The following is a 16,537-nucleotide window of genomic DNA, read 5'->3' as shown; positions in this document are numbered from 1 at the left end:
TTATACTCATTGGTAAAAGAACTTCTTTCATTCTCTCCTCGAACAATGATGGACAAGGGGCTGCTCTTTTTCTTAAGTTCTGGAAGACACTGAATTTCACTCCCACTTTTTTTCGTTCTTCATTTGTATCGGTTACATTTAGGATGTATATAGCCCTTTGACTGCTGCTGGAATAAATCAGTGTATTTGCTGTATTATTAACCATCAGACTATGTTCTTCTCTTCTTTGAAAGAAGACTTCTTAGCGACTGGGATATTTCTCATTTGCATGGTGGTTTTTTTTGTATTATCTTCTTTTATTTTTGTAATGTTTGCTTTGATTTTAAGTAATCGTGTGACAGAATAAACTTTGAACTTTGACTAAACTGGTAGGGCCTTTCTTGAACAGATTACCAGCAAACGATATGATGATGACATTAAAAGACAGCAGGCTAACAAATGCATTAATTTCTCTGTAAGACAAAGCATATATGAGACAAAGGATGATGATATAACCAAGATGCATGACCATGTTATCAGAGATGTACATTTGGTTCCCAAAGCAAGTGTGTCAGAGAGTTAGCAACATTTTTAACTAGAAAGAAAAATGGTTAATGCTACAGCAGCGCACTATGAAACTCACTTCAGCCATTGTACACACTGAACACAATTTGACTAACTAGCAAATATTATAATGCATATAGAATCACAAACTGATTTCTGGTTTAGATGTCAGTGACTAAGACCAAGCCTGCCGTGGTTCCATTCGAGTGTAATGCACAACTAAAAAAAAAGTCTTGATATCAGGTTGAATGGCATAAGAGACTCAATACTGAGAGGAAGCGGTTTGGGAATAAGTGACAAACAATATTCTAACTAGGAAGACTATGCTTAATTTCCTATAGCAGCTGAAGAAAATAAAATCTAGGCGCTAGCTTGATAAGAGAACAATAGTAGGGGTATTAGCATGGTTGATGGCCAATATCATCAGGTTAGCAGGAAATAAAAATATCGGCACAAGATTATTGCTTCAGATAATACATTAGGAGCAACACACAATGATAACTACTAAGGGGCCAATAGGAAATTCACCAAAACTGAATAGCATATATGTAAATAATTGCTAATCTACAGTGTTTATGTTACATGAGAATTAATGCAAACTCAACCTTTTACATTATAAATAGCTTGCATTCTAATTAATCCAAAAATAACTGTTTAGGAAATTTAAAAAATGCTGAATTTTAGCAAGGAAAACGGTTTGCCCTTCACCAGGTATTTAAATAATCTGATCAATAAACTAAATCACACATATCGTCTTATAGGGATCTACTTATAAAACATTTCTGATCCTCATGTGATTTGTAGGTGCTTTACAAAGCAACGCTAATCTCTTTGAATAACTAAATAACATTCATGGATAGAAACCCTTTCAAATTTTATCAGAGTACAGCTGGTCTGCAGTAACTGCAAAGCCACATACTTGGAACATTTGTGGTCTAGGACTATGGATACAGACGAGTACATTTCTTGTTGATGGTAACTCTGTAAAACCCCATGTACAGAAATCACCTATCCTCATGGACACCATTAAAAAGAGTAAGAGTTAAAATACCTTCTGTAACCTCAGACATTCCATAATTACCATGTTAAGATACCAAATGCACTCACTGGAATTCCATGCAGCTGAGGCTTGTCAAGCAAATTGTGGAGTTCATTTTTGGAAGCTTCAACTTTCTCCAAGTCAGCTGCATCCACCATATACCTACAAATGGAAATACAAATTCCTTTTCATGTTGTTTATGGGAAACAGATGAAGATTTATAAATGTCAAAATAAAATACTGCTATATGCACATTATAAAATCATAAGGATAATTAAGCCTGGCCATACATTTGAACACCACATACTCAATTAGAATAACAAGTGGTGGAGGACAAGTCAAAAGCAAGACGGGATCTTACAAATATTTCATCAGTGACAAAACTGCAATCTTCATATATTTCCATTGAGAGTGGTGAAGTCAAGCCTATGTCAAAAAATGGATCAATAATCCATAAGTAAGATTACAAATACAATAAGTTACTTAACTGTAACAGCAGTTTTGAAACTTCGAACTCATCTAGATGTGCTAGGTGCGCATTACAGAGTTTCCTAAAGGTATCTTCGTCATAATTCAGAATTGCTTTATGAGAAAAGCAGGACACATCCCACAATTATAAAGAAGGAGGCTATAAGAGGATACATTGATTGAAAGAAGCAGCAGAATCTGTAAAATATGTGGCCTTTGCTCCATGTATTTGTATGACAAATCTGAGATATGGGCGTATAGGTAATAGCTTAGTAAATACAGTTATCTTCACTCATATCGACTGAGCTGTTGCCTGTCTACACAAAGACAAGATTGTTTCTGCACAACTTAAAAGCACAATATATCACAATGATATTATGGACTGTAGTTCAAATAACGAAAATGTTACACATAACCATGGGTTTGCAGCTCTTGCCTCATGGCCTTTGTAGGAAGTTAAAATTGTCCAATAGCTACAATACCGTATTAAGCCATATGAGGAGACCGATAGTGTGGCATGGGGGCTATACAGTGCTGCAGAGAGTAATACAGCAAAAGCACCAAAAAGTGCAATCTACATTTTATTAAACATTTAATAGAAACTTTTGTTTCTATTAAATACACATTTTCTTTCAAACCAAAATACATCGCAGAACATGACTCATACAGTGCACTGCATTTTCACACAAGAACGTTTACACAATGGGATCAATGGGTGTGGACATAAAGGGGACAGCAGTTTCATGTATGTCTGTCACTAGTGCCAAGGAACGAAAGAGACAGTGGACTTTCCTTGTGATTTTACATTATATTCAATGCTGTAATAGAATCTTTCTTTTCAGTAGTTGATGCATTTAAATAGAATGTATGAAGAACTTCAAAGTTGCATTAAAAACAGACAAACTATTTACAAGAAACAAATGAGTGATTTGTAAAAGACTTCCGAATACAGATAAGAGAGGCAGAAGGAGGAAAAATGTTACGTGCATCTGTGTGTTTTAACTGAAAAAAAGGGTAAAGGGACATTGTAGATAGGTGAAAATGTCAGTTAAAGCATGTAGTTTTAAACAAACAAAATCACTGAAATTCACCAGCTATCTTATCTCAAGGAACTCTAACTTGCACCCAAAAATTACCCAGAACATGTGCTCGCCATCCACAGTGTGGTCACCAATTATGTCATTTGAGATGTTACAGATGTGTTAACAATTAGGTCAGAGAACATGTCATGAGTGATATAATATGGGAGGTAATCAGAAGTGCAGGGCGAGGGTGCAATTTATAGTTCATATAGGGCACAAATTACAGCTACTTGAAAGAACTATAACTGGTGAATTTCTGCAGCCAGACACTACATCCAACAACTCTCAAGCAGCCAGTCCCACACTGTGAAGGGTAGTCCTTTTTTAGGTCTCGCCTGAGCCAGCGCATGCGCTGCTCTGGCGAGTTATTTAATAAGCGGGTTTTCAAAGTGCTACCCAGAGGCTACAGGCTTTTTACGGCTTCAGCTTGCTGTTACACGCACAAGCGAGCGCGATGCGTACAGCTGGCATCTGGCTCTCGCGTGCATCCCCTACCCTACCCCCTCCCTTCTCCCACTCCCTCTTCGTCAGCTTCATGCAGCGTGATCACTTTCAGCAGTTTCACTTTCATCAGCTTGCAAACAGCAAAATCTTGTTTACACCAAGTATACTATCTTTTACTTTTGGTTATGAGTTAAACTGTAGTATTAACCCCAATTTGGACCCAAGGGTTTTGTTTTGGCATAATTACTGGGCCACATACATGTTTTGTATGTTGTTGCTCAATGGAACAGTACTAAACAAATATATTTTTTGTATTTTGCTGCTCAATGGAACGGCATTATTTTTAACAATATCACGACGCACCATCTTTCCAAATGTGCGCAATTATACGGTTTTGTCTTGATAAGTTTTACTCGTTACCATTTTCTACATGTGCAGTAATGATTCTCTAGACATTCTGACATGGCGAGCACTTTTACATCATGGAGGAAGTAGCGATTCTTTTCCCAGAGGTCTGACGTCATGACGCTGCGGCGTCCAATGGCGCCGATCTTTACATTTGGTTTTCGGCATGGCGTCCGGCTTACACCTCTATCGGGCGTACTTGCAAGGTATCCAGAAGGAGAATTTCCAGGGCACAGGCAGGATTGGGGGTTTACGTTGTCATGCGGAGAACCTTTTTTGAGGCTGTAGTGACCCGCGGTGCGATGCATGTATATTTCTCATTACCATGTCAAGTGTCCAATTACTTTAGCATGAAAGATATTGGTAATTTGGGGTCATATCGCGAGCATTTACCTAGCTTGGTTAACTTGCCCTAACAGTTTTAGATGCCAAGCACATAACTCATGCATTGAACATCCTTTGGTAGATGCTAATGTGGGTTTGGGATGGGCACAGCTGTGTGCACTCACTCGTGTAGTGTCCGGCTGTGCTGCTCATGACTTTGTTTGAGCTGCAACATGTATTTAAGTCTTTGGTATATCCCAACATATGCCGACGGTTTGGGGGCTTTTTAAGACTGTCAACCCTGCTACATTTTTGATTACGCTGCCTCCTTACATGATTGCCCACTTAATAATATGTACGTGAACTTATAGATATACGCCCTTGTGCACTCGCATTATCGATTTTTTGGCAGGTAGTTTGTGGTCCTGGCATAGCCCAAATGTAATATTGGACATTGCCGGCCATGCCTATTACTCAGTTTTATCTTTGTCCACCAGGTTGAGGTGATATACTGCAGAATTTCATCATTGACTTTGCCAATGCTTTTTTCATGCACAATGCCATTAGAAAGTGTGTACCAGTAGATTACTATCCACAAAAATGATGAGCACATGGTACAATATAATGAAAGCTGAATACAGAACCTCAAATGTGATGTACGAAACAACACCAATGTAAAATGGCATCTGTTTTTATTCATAAGTTGGTACCAAAGGCACATCATAGCTCCGATAGGACCTTCACCCTACCTCTACCATAATTAACTGCCAGGTCTTCTCTCAACCTCACTGCAAGTAACCGCCATGCTGCCTATCTTTACATCTCATTTCTATCTCTCACACACCAATATTTACACGTCATCATTGGGATGACTTACTCCTGCAGCAGAATGTCGCACTCAGCATTCTACTGCAGGCTCAGAACCACCACTCGCATATTAGCAAGACCGGAGACTACTCTCTCCTTGACCTTCTCTGCGCGCTGTGCATTCTCTTCCCCGAGCCCTCCTCGGAGATGTTTATTAGGATGAAGGAAGCTGCGCTGTGTACATGAAACAGATATTGCTTGGATAATTTGTCAAACACCACAGCATGCAGAATCTGCAGTAAAAATAGCAATATGTAGCCAATAGGTCTCGCTTTTGGTACCTTATAAGTATTGTATTTAGTTATGCTGCAAAATGTCCTTGGCGCAACAACATCATGCATGGCTAAACACTTATAAGGTCCCAAAGGCGAGACCTATTAGCGATGTCAATGCTTTTTGTTGTTTGCAAGTGGTCCTGCAACAGCAGAGCTCTGTAGGCAGCCCTCAAATTGCATGTAGATTACTGTACCTTTGATCACACCAAACTGTTCTCAAACACAGAACTACACTCTAAAATTCCAAGTTAATGATGGACAGTCAAGGGGATCTGTGTTGGTGCCAAAAAAAAACCGAATACTATAAGTCATCGACCTTTATAAGACAATTTAACAGTGCCGTGTGTGGGCCCCTTACAGTTCAAACTCCATTCCATTGCAAGTCTGATACTTAATGCGCGTTTGTGAGCTTTCTTTAGGCATCCATACTTCTGCTGGCTGAGGCAGCTGGATAAACAAACAATATAAGCATACCTGTGTGGAGGGGATGCATTTTTTCTGTGGAAGCACACAAAGTGTGCTTAAACCAAAACAAGACCAATTAAAACATGTACTCCTATTCACTAACTTGCTAGGGTGGAGCTAAAGTCCCCCTCTGTAGAATGTCTGCAATCTGTTTTTTATGTTTATCACATAAGGTAATGACAGCTGCGTTGTCCAGCCAGATCTAACACGGATTAGCACTGTTGCTCAAGGTTCCCAATTGCTGTTAAAACGTTTACTGTGTAAAACGTATTATGCTGCCACAAAGCATTTTACTGTCTGCAATTTATCTAGCACACAATATATACGCCAGATGCTAAGTTCCAAAACCAATAAAACACAGAAAGTAACACCACACACAAACCTTTCCTGTGCCTCGAAGCAGTTCAGGGTGCAAGACTTTGTTTTGTAACTTGTCCTTTTACAGCTCCTAACATGCCAGGCGTCGCCAGTGTAATATCCAGCCAGTTCTGACATTTAGGCAGCATTAACATAATTCTGGGTCTTGAAGTCTCACTTTTCCCAATTATAAACTCTGGGCCACAAGCAGTGTGCTGTTCACTAAAACGCTACTTTCAGCAGAAGGTGGCTCTCCTGCAAGGGATCTAGTTGAATTTATCTCTATTATGATGCATGGAGGAGGTAGCTTTCTGTCTCAGAGGTGGAATAAGCACTGAATGTCGGCCAGAAAGGCATCGCAGATATGTAAGAAAAGACGGGTTTCTTCGATTTTAACTGCAGGCATCCACTCAGTGTCCAAATGAAGTAATCCACCAAAGAAATAAGCCTACATTTTGTAAATTGAGAATCTTGGAATTGGATTAACAAACATCTAAACTATTAATGTACATTTAACATCTGGTATAAGGTTGGAGTGCCGAGCCAAGGGTCTGGCTCGGATCTTCGAACCCGTTTAGGAGAAGAGCCCTCAAAATGTTTGCCATGTACATTATACAACAGACATCACGTAAAATAGGCATTAGGCGCACGTAGCTCTTTAACAGTACATACAAATGGCTGTTATCATACATGCTTGCCCGAAGAACAGCCGATCACACTGTACACATGGGTAGAATGAGCGATTATCCAGCATTTTATAAGAATTTGAGAAGTTTAAAAAAAATAAAGGGGGTGGGGAGGGACGGCAGATACCGAAAACTCTCACTCAAACCTCAAAGGAAATGCTTGCGAAATCAACACAAACAGGTGCCTCTCGGTGCAGGCAATTACTATGCTGTGCAGGGTGACCACTGCTCTGGGGACATTCAGGAAAGTGAAACAATATTGGCAGGGGAGCAGCTGTATTTTGTCGGTGTTCAGAAAATTGCGCCACGGAACTAATATCGTGCTACTGTCTGTCACAGCTCCCACGACCACAAAAACACACAAATAACCCTCACCCTTTATCGCAAAAAGGATTTTTTTTAATCGTATGCATGTGCCACATACTCTGTCCCTTCGATTCGAAATTGTCGCACTTGTGTAATTTCTGAGTAGAAGTCATTTTCACTCAATCATTTGTTTCCTCTTGTGATAATTTCAAAGAGAGGAGGGGGCCTGCGCCTGTTTCGCTTGCGGGACCGAGCAGAAACCATCTGTTAATTGCAAACAGATGGATTTAAAGCTCGCTCCCGCAAGGGAATCGCCAAACGTGCAAGCGATGCCACTGAATGCAATGCGATTACTAAAGGTTTTTTCCTATTAGGTGAGACCTAAAAATGATTGGTGAATCTCCTGCCCCTTCTAGGGACATGAGCAAGCTCCAAAAGAAAATGTTTAAAGAGCCCTCGCAGGGTATTATGGGACACCCCTTGCATGGAGCAGTCAATAATAAATGAGCAGCCCCATGTACTCCCTGCTAGTGCAAGAACCGGCAACACTGTTTCTGTATTTATCTTTTTAATGGGCTGTCACAGTAACTACACAGAGCACTCCACAGCATTTGTAACTTTGAGGCCCCAGTGCCCCTGCAGCATCGCCATCTCCCCAGCCTGCGCTCATCCTGGGTATGGGAGGATCTGGCATTGCTCCAAATCTGTTAGCAGGTTTTCTTTTGCTCCCACGAGGCAGGAGAAATTCTGTGGGTTCCTCGTCTGCGAGAGAGCAGCAGTGGCGTCACTAGGGTTGGTGTCACCCGGTGCGGGTAACTCATGGTGTCACCCCCTCACGACTTACCGCATGGACATCCTCCGTTCCGAGTCCGCCAGTGGACACAGATGGCAAATAAAGGGACCATACAGAATCCTTAGTAACGTTTGTAAATTTAGTTCCTATATTTATAAAGGCCATAGAAGAAATATTTAATTCAACAAGGTCGGAGGTAAAAGATTGGAAGAAGTTAAGAACTAAGAATTACATAGAAAATATGTTACTGTATTTTTTAATTGTATGTTAACATTAAACTTTAAATTTTACTGTTACAGGAGATAAGGTTGTAACCATTCTGCATTGGGTTTGCACAATCAGCAACTGCCATAATAGTAAGCAACAGTACAAATTACAATGTCACATTAAATCTAGACTAATCAGCATTTTCCTTTCCTGGCCTTTAAAGCTGCAAACTTGTTAATTACTTCATCAAAATCAACTCCTTTCGCCAAATCACTTTCTATTGATAATATTGCAAGATCAGAAAGCCTTGATTGTCCCATGGTAGATCGCAAATAGTTCTTTATAAACTTCAGCTTTGAAAAACTCCTTTCACATGAAGCCACAGACACACAGATCGTAAGAAATAGTTGTAGGCTCAATGAGAGATAAGGGAGAGATTCTAGGAAGTCCCATTCAGCTATGAATTTCAAAACGTCCAATACTGACCAGTCTTTGGCTTCTCCGAGATCAATCTCTGCTGCCTTCAGGTGCCTTCTCAGCCTTGGTATTTCTAATAAAAGCTCTCCCTCGGAGAACTCATCATAGAAAGTGGTCAATTTTGGAATGGACACCAGTAACTCTTCTTCAGTGGCAGATATCAAACTCTTGGCTTGAACAGCCTCAAACATGGCTGCTACTTCATTGATGGCTCTTGATCTGATCAGGAGTTCAGAATGGAAACGATCAATACACTCAAGCATCGCCCTCTAGTTTTCTTCTTGCAGAGTTAGTCCAGCATCTCTTGTCTTCTCACCTGGCATCCTCTTCTTGAACCAGAGTCTGCTCTCTACTGAAATTCCATATTGGTCTGATTTTAAAAGCGCCTGTTCAATTGCCTTCTCCACTAGATGATTGCGCTGCTCGTCGTATAGAAAAAGTCTTAGCGTCTCTAGCTTTTTCACCACCTTGTCAAGAGTTAAGCCCTTAGTTTGAAGGTACAGCTGTGTAAGATTAACTTCTTCAAGTGCATCACACCAAAAGTAGAGGTAGCACAGGAACGTGAAATTGCAGACAGCAGGCAAAAGACCTCGGGGGTGCCGCTCGTAGCTGTGTTGTGCTAAGGTCACTGTTCGTGGAGGCTGGTCGTGCTTCTGCCCATATCCTGGACCCAGCGCTTGTTTGCACACAAGGAAGATCTACTGTTGCTGTTTGCTAACAGGGGCCGGGACTGCGAGACCCAGGGTCCACAGCGCTAGTCCAACGCAGCGCACCTGGAGTCTCTTCCCGCCCCCTGCTTCTCCCCGCCTGACTGACTATTTACAGCTCGCGGCCCCCGCTTCGCGGGCGCCGCTCGTAGCTGTGTTGTGCTAAGGTCACTGTTCGTGGAGGCTGGTCGTGCTTCTGCCCGTATCCTGGACCCAGTGCTTGTTTGCACACAAGGAAGATCTACTGCTGCTGTTTGCTAACAGGGGCCGGGACTGCGAGACCCAGGGTCCACAGCGCTAGTCCAACGCAGCGCACCTGGAGTCTCTTCCCGCCCCCTGCTCCTCCCCGCCTGACTGACTATTTACAGCTCGCGGCCCCCGCTTCGCGGGAGCCGCTCGTAGCTGTGTTGTGCTAAGGTCACTGTTCGTGGAGGCTGGTCGTGCTTCCGCCCATATCCTGGACCCAGCGCTTATTTGCACACAAGGAAGATCTACTGTTGCTGTTTGCTAACAGGGGCCGGGACTGCGAGACCCAGGGTCCACAGCGCTAGTCCAACGCAGCGCACCTGGAGTCTCTTCCCGCCCCCTGCTCCTCCCCTCCTGACTGACTATTTACAGCTCGCGGCCCCCGGTTCGCGGGAGCCGCTCGTAGCTGTGTTGTGCTAAGGTCACTGTTCGTGGAGGCTGGTCGTGCTTCTGCCCGTATCCTGGACCCAGCGCTTGTTTGCACACAAGGAAGATCTACTGTTGCTGTTTGCTAACAGGGGCCGGGACTGCGAGACCCAGGGTCCACAGCGCTAGTCCAACGCAGCGCACCTGGAGTCTCTTCCCGCCCCCTACTCCTCCTCCTATTTAGCCTCACACTTGTTAAACGAGCGGGACACCGGACGAAGCCCGGACAAAGGACGGACAGTCTGAGACAGTCCGAGACTGGCAGAGACTGGCAGAGACTGGACTGGGCCGAGAACGCTGCCCAAAATATTAGCCGTGAGTTGTTGTTGCTGTTATTAGTTATTATTTGTGGAACCTTTGGAATATTGCTCTTTAACACTAGCGCGACACTTTTGCCCATATTCCTTTTTGTTTACTATCTAGTGTGTCTCTTGGGGAAAAGGCCACTTACTGTGGTTGTCTTTGAGTAGCATGTCAAAGTAAAAAAAAACGCTAGCAGCAAACACCCTCGACAACTATCTAGTTCAGGTGGTTGCCAAAATTAACAATGATAGAAGATCCTCACTGGGCTTGAGCTCATCCCCTTCATTGTCTATGGTAGAAAATATGCCTGTCGTAACCCCCGAGTCCGATGATAGCAATGAGGTTTTCTTGCAGGATCAGCACGATAATAATACATTAACACAGTTAATAGTGGCCTTGGCAGAGTCGGACACAGAGAACACACATGAAGAAGAGTTAGTGTTATTAGAGGATGAGCCCCCGGCGCCGGTCATAGCTCCAAGAGGCGCTAGAGGGGGGATTAGGGCCTCCCCAAACGTGGAGGGTTACGCTCAAGCAAGAAAAGACTAGACACCCCACCCTATAATAGGGATGTAGAAGATGAAAGGGGTCTAAATGGGGGAAAAATACTCCTGGATGATGACCAGCTCAAGAAATTAGTAAATATCCTAGATACTAAGATCAAGAATATTACAAAACCTCTCCTGGTAAAAATTTACCATCTTACAGAGGAGGTGCATAGATTAGGGGGGCTCTTACAGAAGACATTAGAAGAGGTGATAAATATCCCCACTCAAGTAGCATCTAGAGTAGAGACCGAAAAGGACCCAATAGTTTCCTGTCCGTGGTCAACTGAGAATGCATCTCCCATCCCAACCATGACTACTCATTTGGGGGGAGGGGGTCAGGATTTAGACAATAGGGTACCCCCAGGACCAGGCCCAATGGACAAGAAAGGAGATGCCAGGGCAGAGAAGGGCCCAGTAGAGCTAATTGTGGAGGCTTCCCCCTTAGGGTTGGTATTGGCCAATGTCCCCCATTTGAAACCTGGGCAAATAGAAAACACACCCTCCCTAATGAGTAAGGCCCTGCACTGGCTATCTCAAAACATGGCATTCTCACCTGGGGGCATGCATCAGTTGGCAGAAGAGATAGTGAAGGCAAGGAGAGTGGAATGGATTGGGGGCGGCCATAAAAAATTTAGGGGGGATTGCGTGGTGCTTCACTTTACAGATCCGGAAGTTCTGCCAAACATTTTGTCGAATATATATCCTCCCCAACGCCGAACCGCTGAGATCATCCCATTAACATTAGATTTTTTCTATGCCAGACGAGGTAACATCTTGAATCCAACAATTTTAAGAACTAAATGGAACACTGTGGCAAAAAAAGGGAAATACGATTGGTCCAAAAAATAGTTGGGGCGTGTCCCTTGAAAATAGATTCTCTGCTCTATCAGATCTCAATGAGTGCGACTGACTTCATGGGACAGAAGCTGCAGTTCATTACAATTCAGTCAGCCTCACAAATACTAGGTCAAGTAGTGTCGAGAAAAGGGCCAATGAGCCTGTCTTGCTTGGTAGTAAAGAGAAATGCCACGCAGATGTACATTCTGTGTATAGAGCCCCGGAAAACGTTGATGGGATCCTAGAATCTACTTCTAATAATCCCAGTAGCATCAGGTCACGCAGTCTTATCTAATTCTGGCCTAGTATCCAATAGGCAAAATGTAGTGCCGTCTCAGGATATAGCTATACCAGACAATAGAAGTCTAAACCTCCTATCATGGAACCTTGCTGGTATTTCTAACAAAATGATTTCCACAGAATGGTGTGAATTTATAGAGCACCACGACATAATTATGTTTCAGGAAACCTGGGCAGTGAACCCAGTCTATCGGCATGGCTTCCTAAATTTTTATGTCCCAGCAAAAAAGAACCCCAAAGGGCGGCCATCAAGGGGATTGATTATCTGGGTGCGCCAATCTTTGCATTGCAATATCCAGGAAAGATCCCTCAATAATAGTGACATATTGTCAATTACGATCACCTGGGCCAATGGCCAAGAGATGGCCATTTATAACATATATGCTAGGGTAGTTGCAGGGGGAAAAACTTCAGAGGTAATAACAGCACTTGATAATGATCTTGACCTCCTTCCATCGCATCTCTCTATCTTGGTGGGTGGAGACATGAATACGACCTTCGAACCTTTGGGCTCGGAGGACGGTGAAATGTCCTTAGTAGAGGACAATAAATGGGGAATCCCCCAGTTGGACCTGCCATTTGTCAAGAGATGGTCTGAGGTAGCAATTCAAATCAAGAGTTTGTGCTTAGCAAGGGGCTTAAGAGCAGCTAATGGGCGCACCCCGTCTGACCGACGGGGTGTCCATACATTTGATAATGGAAGGGCTAAAAGTCGAATAGATTATATCCTAGTGGATGTGAGGGATTGGCACAGGCTGGTAGATAGGAGCATCGAATCTAGATTAGAGAGTGATCACAATCCACTATGCTTGAGTATACAATTTTACCAGGAGGTGCCAGCTTCAAGCCCGGGAAGGGGCACAGTGACTTTGGATGTTATCTCTACAAATAACCAACGCCATGTAAGGTGGGGAAGACTGATAGAGAAGCCAGAGATGTTAGAAGATCTAAGGAAGTTGGTTGTCTTTGAGATTAATATTATGAAAGAACATTGTACCAAACCCAACTTCTCCAGATTTATGGAGGAGGCACACTGAGTTTTTTTTCTAAAATTCAGGGCTTCTTTCTAAAACCAGTAGGCCAAAAAAGGGTGGAAAAATCGCCCACTAAACAGGGGTGGTATGATCAAACATGCAGAAGTGCACGTCAGAAACTTAGTCTTGAGCTAAGGAGTCAAAACAGGGAAGGAGTTAGGAAGGCCAGGGATGTCTACAGAAAAGCACAAACCAAAGCGAAAAAGCTCTGGGATGAAAATCACTGGCTTGACCTCAAATCAGCATGTGCAGCTAAGAAGCAAAAAGAGTTTTGGGCAATCGTAAAATGGGACGGGGGGGGGGTAGCAGAGCGTCCACAAAACAACGTTGCAAAGAACTTATGTATAGACTTCTTTAAGCCACAATATGCATGTAACTTGGACCCAGGCCATTACCCACCTCCCCCGATGGTCTTCTTCAAAGACGTAGTGTTTACCCTGGGTGACGTAAATATAGCGTTGGATGGGGTGTCTGTGGGGAGAGCGGCAGGAATGGACGGAATACCGGCCGATGTATTCTTAAGCGACCGGGCTTCATGGTGCCAACATTTTGTCTGGCTAGCAAATTCCATCGCTCATGGAGCTTCCATACCTAATTCATGGAAGGGTGCGGAGATCATCCAAGTCTTTAAAAAAGGGGATAAGACACTCCCAAGCAACTATAGACCCATCAGTCTTATCGATTCTGCACAAAAATTGATGGGTAGACTGATACAAAACAAACTAGAAGCTTGGATAGATGAGAAGGATGTTCTCTCCCCCTTTCAAGCCGGCTTCCGCCCCCTAACAAGTTCAATTGATCAGGTCTTTTATTTTCTAACCTTATATTGGAGAAACGTGACCTTGATCAATGGTCCATTGTATGCTGTATTTGTTGACCTAAAGTCAGCATTTGACTTAGTCCCGCGACAAAAATTGTGGAGTGTCCTCGGGGAAATTGGTATCAGCCCCGAACTATTGCCATTGTTAGTCCGTATGCATGAAAATAACTACGCTAGGATCAGGTGGGGGGCCCAGGGCGAGGTAACTGATTCTTTCCCTGTAGAGCGTGGGGTTAGACAGGGATGCGTCCTGGCTCCCACCTTATTTTCATTATATATTAATGGCATAGTGGACTACCTGAAGAAATCCCCTACTGATGCCCCAATACTGGACGGGGTTCGTGTACCAGTATTAATGTTTGCTGATGACACGTTGCTGGTATCACGAAGTCCTAGTGGCCTTCAGAAGGCAATTAATGCTTTCGGGGATTTCTGTCAGATCCGGGGCTTGGAGTTAAACACTTCAAAGACTAAGTTTATGAGTATGAATCCAGCAAAGCCATTTAGAGGCACAATAACTTTTAATGGGGCTGCCTTAGAACAGGTGGAGGCCTTTACTTATCTTGGCATCTCCCTACAGGGCAATATGAAATGGAAGTCCCATATTGATCTAGCAGTTTTAAAGTTTCATCAACTAGCAGGGGCCCTAGCACTGAAACATAAATCTTCATTAACCAAACCTATCCATCCTGTGTTAGAGATTTATAGTATGAAGGTGCTAAGTGCCTGTTTGTATGGCTCAGAGTTGTGGGGTTTTGCCAACTTGAACACTTTGTCTATTGCTGAGAACAAGTTTTTGCGACGTCTGGTTGGCGTTCCACAGAGCACACCAACAACCCCCCGGTTGTATGACCTGGGGAGGAAAAAGATTGAGGACCTGGCTCGACTGCGCCCATTACTATTCTGGAGACGAATAATGTCAACGCCGGAGCTAGGTCATTATGCCTCCGCCCTCATGGACATTATTAAGCAGGACCGGTTCCATACAATAACATGGCTCAACGAGATCCGGAACCTATTAATAAAACTCCATCTAGACCATTTATGGACTAACACTGATCCAACTGCCTTTCCATCAAAGGAGATTGTGAAAAAAATGTATTGGGACATGACTATGCAATCTGTTTTGACCTCTAACCCACATTCCATGTCAACATCCCGGTACTTGGAAATCAAATGTATTCCATTTTGTGAACCATACTGGGATTTTATCACAAAACCTATGGATAGAAAGTTGTACTTCCAATTCAGAGTTGGTAGTATACCCCTTAACGCTTTCACACAAAAGTGGTCACCTAGCAATGTTAACATATGTAACCATTGCAAAGACTTGGTTGAGGACATTTCACACTTTTTGTTTGTCTGTCCTCTTTATGCTTCTCCAAGAAGGAGGTGGTTAAAACCAGCGTGCCAGAACTTAGGGACACGCAGGTGCCAGGAAGCACTTAGAATTTTGGAATCAAACAGCTCCCCTCCTTTAGCAATTGCAGTAGCAAAATATCTGGGATGGGCATGGATCATTCGCACTCGCACGTTAGCCAGTGGAGTTAGAGGAAATGTAATGTGACTTTATGTAGATTATAATTAATCATGTGTAGTAAATTTGAGTTTTTAGCAGTAAATGCGTTTCTTTTAGTCATGATTCGTCAGCGTTTTGAATTTAATGTGTGTTTTAAAAAAATGTGATTGTATTTTAGAATAGTATTTACTGATGTATAGGTTAGGGTGTCAATGCTTTTATGACAATGCTGGCGAATAAAGCTTTTGAATTTAATTTGAAAAGACCTCGGGCTGTACCTCTTGTGTCTAAATTTTCCTCTGGATCACATAGAGCTTCAATTGCCGCCACACATTCATCGAATTTTTCTTTTACTGCCTTTACTGCAGCATGATGAGCACTCCAGCGTGTTGTTGATAGTCTTTTCACTGAGACTCCAGTGTGGTCCATTAAAACATCCCATCGGTGAGTGGAAGCAGCAAAGAAGGAAAACAATGTCTCAAGAGTTCCAAAAAAAGTCACACACGAAGCATTTTCAGCAAAAGAGTGTTGGCCGCACAAGTTTAGCGAATGGTCCACACATCCATTAAAAATAGCTTTCCTGTTCTTTCTTTTCAAAATGGCTTGTACACCCCCATGAATTCCAGCCATAGTGGCAGCATTATCGTAACCTTGAGCGCGGCACATCATAATGTCGAGTCACTTTCCAGATTTTTAAGAATATCAGAACTGAGGTCAACAGCTTTTTTCCCCTTTAAAGGGAAAAATCCCAGAAACACTTCTCTTACTTCAACTTTCCTATTTTGGATTTTCACATATCTGATCACTTCGGACATTTGGTTAGTGTGTGATGTGTCAGGTGTGCTATCGAACATGATCCCAAAATACCTGGCAGACTTTATATCCATGACAAGCTTCTCCTTCACATGATTTGCTAGGACATGTATGAACTCATTCTGAGTTTGTGGTGCAAGGTAAGATACTGATGCTTTGAGTTTACATGTGCTTCGCTTTAATCTCATTAAGTGCTCTTTCAGCACTGGGTCATATTTAGAAAGCATCTCAACCATTTCAAGAAAG

General features: G+C 42.8%; 1 protein-coding gene across 1 annotated transcript in view; it reads right to left on the bottom strand.

Moving 5' to 3' along the window:
- Positions 1–16,537, bottom strand: part of LOC144821909 (ADP-ribosylation factor-like protein 8B-A) — a 271,189-nt gene that overhangs the window by 133,216 nt on the left and 121,436 nt on the right. The window contains exon 4 of the mRNA XM_078679061.1: positions 1,651–1,744. Coding sequence (XP_078535187.1) covers positions 1,651–1,744 — 94 coding nt within the window. The remainder of the gene's footprint in view (positions 1–1,650; positions 1,745–16,537) is intronic.

This window comes from Lissotriton helveticus, chromosome 1_1 (genome assembly GCF_964261635.1).
Source record: "Lissotriton helveticus chromosome 1_1, aLisHel1.1, whole genome shotgun sequence".
Classification (NCBI taxonomy): domain Eukaryota; kingdom Metazoa; phylum Chordata; class Amphibia; order Caudata; family Salamandridae; genus Lissotriton; species Lissotriton helveticus.
This window is presented reverse-complemented; position numbering and strand designations above follow the sequence as displayed.